Below are 3159 nucleotides of genomic sequence, written 5' to 3' on the forward strand. Positions count from 1 at the left end.
TATTACTTTAAATTATTGTATTATTATTATGATTATAAATTATTTTATTATTTTATATTAGTTTATTATATTATTTTATATTATTATGTCATATTATTATATTAATATATTATTTTATTTTATTATTATTTTATATAATATTTTTTTATATATAAAATATAAATTATTTTATTTTGTCATAGTATATTGTATTATTTATTATTGTATTATTTTATATTTTTATTTTATTATTACTTGATATTGTTTGATATTATTATTATTTTATATTTTATATTATTATTATATTTTATTTCATTATTATTTTATTAATATTATTTTATATAAAATATAAAATATTTTATTATTTTATTATAGTATATTGTATTATTTATTATTGTATTAGTTATTTTATTTTATTATTTTATTTTATAATTATTTGATATTATTTTATTATAATATTTTATTATTATTTTATAATATTATTTTATTATTATTTTATATTATTGTCTTTAAAATACTAACATATTTTCATCTAATGTATCGTTAAAATCTTCTTTCTGCTTCTGCAGAGGCCTTCGGGCCACAGCAAAGATTACGTACCAGGCAGTGCTGCTGGAAAACGTGGTACGTGGTAATTAAAGATAACGTAGTACGCGATAATTAACGACAACGGTGTCTGTGATAATAATTTAATCGCTTGCTGCTCCTGTGAACCCAATTGTAGTCTTGAGTTCAAATTTAATGTGGGAGGAAGGTCCGCTTGGCCTGTTTTTGCCCTTCCAGACCTCCATCTGATACTTTTTCCCGTTCCTCTTTTTCAGGGGGTGACGCTGACCCTATGGTCCACGTGTGGCCTTTCACGGGGTGGCCTTTACGGCGAATGGCAGGGGGTCATCTGCACCGGAGAAAACAGCTCCAGAGTTCAGGTTTGTGAAGGAGTTTGGGGAAGTTACTTTCTAAAAGGAACTAGTTACATAATAATTTCTCTGATTGCCCAACAACTACATTTCTTGGTAGGACAGCTGTTTGTTAAGTTCCTCATAAGTAGGAAGTAGGACAATGTAGGACAAGCAAAGGGAGGTGTCTGGATGGAGGACATTTTGGGATTGGGATAGACAGTTGCAATGTTGCAAAAGGAGAATGTCTGGTCGCCGTGGGAGAAGATGTTCCTACAGCGCATGATGTTCTCACAGATGTTCCCATTGCAGAAGTACCTCCAGCAGCTGTGGGACGCCATCTTGCTCATCGCCTTCATCCTCTGCACTGGCGTCATCATGCAAGCCCAGCGACAGTCCCGGCAAAGCCAGCTGGAGCAAGACTCAGAGGTGGGCATGCGTCATGCGCTCTTCCCTGGTGCTACATTGCCCGGGGCGGGAGCCGAGCGCTAACCTGGGCTTTACCCTCCCCGCAGCCGGACCTCAAGCAGCACGTGGCGCGGAGGCTGTCGGCGCTGAAAACCCGCCGTTATCACCCTGGGAAGGCGCCTCGGAGCTGGGCACATGAGATCGACAGCTGCGCCATCTGCTTGGACCAGTTCCACAAGAACCAGGTCAGGGGCTCCCTTGACGTTTTGGCATCCCTTGCGTGGCGAATAATCTACCGATAGAGTTGGAAACTACTAGACGTTGACCATAGAGTTGCACTGGAGGACATAGAGAGAACATCTATGTAAGCATTTGTCGGTCCTCCGGCGCATTCTGCGGTCAATGTCTAGTAGATGCTGAGCATAGAGTTGTGCCGGAGGATCTGAAGGTTCCCTGTTGTTGGCTTCCTTGCCATTTGACTCCTAAGCCCTCTTTCTTGTCCTTCCCAACAGTGTCTCAGGGTGCTGCCCTGTTTGCACGAATTTCACCGCGACTGCGTGGATCCGTGGCTCCTCCTGCAGCAGACTTGCCCTCTTTGCAAACGCAACATCCTTGGTAAGCCCCATGGCTTTTCTCCATGCCAGTAAACCTTGCCAGCAACCACAGAGTTGCTCTGGAGGACGCAGAGATAACATTCGTCTAGGCATTTGTAGGTCCTCCGGCGCTATTCCGTGGTCAATTTATAGCAGATGTTGACCATAGAGTTCCTTTGGAGGACCAACAAATGCCTAGAGAAAACATTTATGTAGGCATTTATCTTACCATATCATTCCTTGCCCCACTTGCACTGGGGACCAGAAGCTGCGCCAACACTTAATGGGCAGCTTGACCACGGACCCCCTGACTGTCCACAAAAATGGCTGCTGTCTCCTTTCCCATCCAGGAAACTTCCAAGACAGCTAGCGAGAGGCCGGCCTGGACCTTGAAAGTGGGCGGTGGGTCAATCATGCCCCCGACCGAGAGGACCCTTGCCCTTCCATGGACTTTGGCCACCTTGGCAAAGCCACCGTTGCTGCCTCGCCGCAACAACCTGTGTGAGTGTGTCCTATGTGCGTCTCTCTCCCTCTCTTCATGTTTTTGGGTCCGCTTGTGCATCTCTAGACTGGACGATATCTGCCAGGATGCCTGGGTGGCTCAGCTGACCGCTCGGACCTTCGCTACGGTGGCTTGTGCAGCCAGGTTCGACAGCTAGGTAGGGATAGGATTGGGGGGAGGACGCTGATTTATACTAACTTATTAGGGGAAATTGGGGAGCGCAGGGGCCGGAGACAGCTTCGGACCGCCTTTGATAAAACCGTGGCGCGGTCTCCTTATCATCAGGGTGCATAAAGCCGCCTGTACTAATAAAGAAACCCAGAGAGATGTGTGGTCCTGCTTCGTCGTCCTTCGGCTACCCATTTCTGAACCTGCGCAAGGCCATACTCTCTCAGCCTCGGGGCCAAAGCCCCTCTGGACAAGCCAAGAAGTCAGAAATGAAAAAGAGGTCAGTAATGTCCAAACTCTGGCCCTCCAGGCGTTTTGGGACTTTGGCTCCCAGCATCCCAGACCATTGGTCAAGGTGGCCGAGGCTTCTGGGAGCCGAAGTCCAAAACAACCGGCGGGCCAGAGTTTGGACATGGCTGGCTTAGATACATAAACGAAGTTGCTGTTGCTGCAAAGCGAGAGTAAGGCACATCTCCCTCTCCGAATTTACAATGCCTGAAAATACTTAATCCATATGTATTTCACTTGCCTGCATCAATTCCTGATTTCACATACAAGGGAAGGAGGTCAGCTTAAGAGGCCAGTTGCGCACCGATTTAGTCTTCACTCAGGT

General features: G+C 44.6%; 1 protein-coding gene across 1 annotated transcript; it reads left to right on the forward strand.

The window, feature by feature from the left end:
• Window positions 1-501: 501 nt before the first annotated feature.
• On the forward strand, window positions 502-2705 carry LOC121918173 (RING finger protein 215-like; the record flags this gene model as incomplete). The annotated part of the gene is made up of 6 exons (XM_042444266.1): window positions 502-603; window positions 801-905; window positions 1188-1304; window positions 1391-1528; window positions 1796-1898; window positions 2227-2705. Coding segments are annotated over 6 exons (585 nt in total), but the record flags the coding sequence as incomplete, so codon positions are not given.
• Between the last annotated feature and the right edge of the window lie 454 nt (window positions 2706-3159).

The sequence above is a fragment of the Sceloporus undulatus genome, unplaced genomic scaffold (genome assembly GCF_019175285.1).
Source record: "Sceloporus undulatus isolate JIND9_A2432 ecotype Alabama unplaced genomic scaffold, SceUnd_v1.1 scaffold_5372, whole genome shotgun sequence".
Lineage (NCBI taxonomy): Eukaryota > Metazoa > Chordata > Lepidosauria > Squamata > Phrynosomatidae > Sceloporus > Sceloporus undulatus.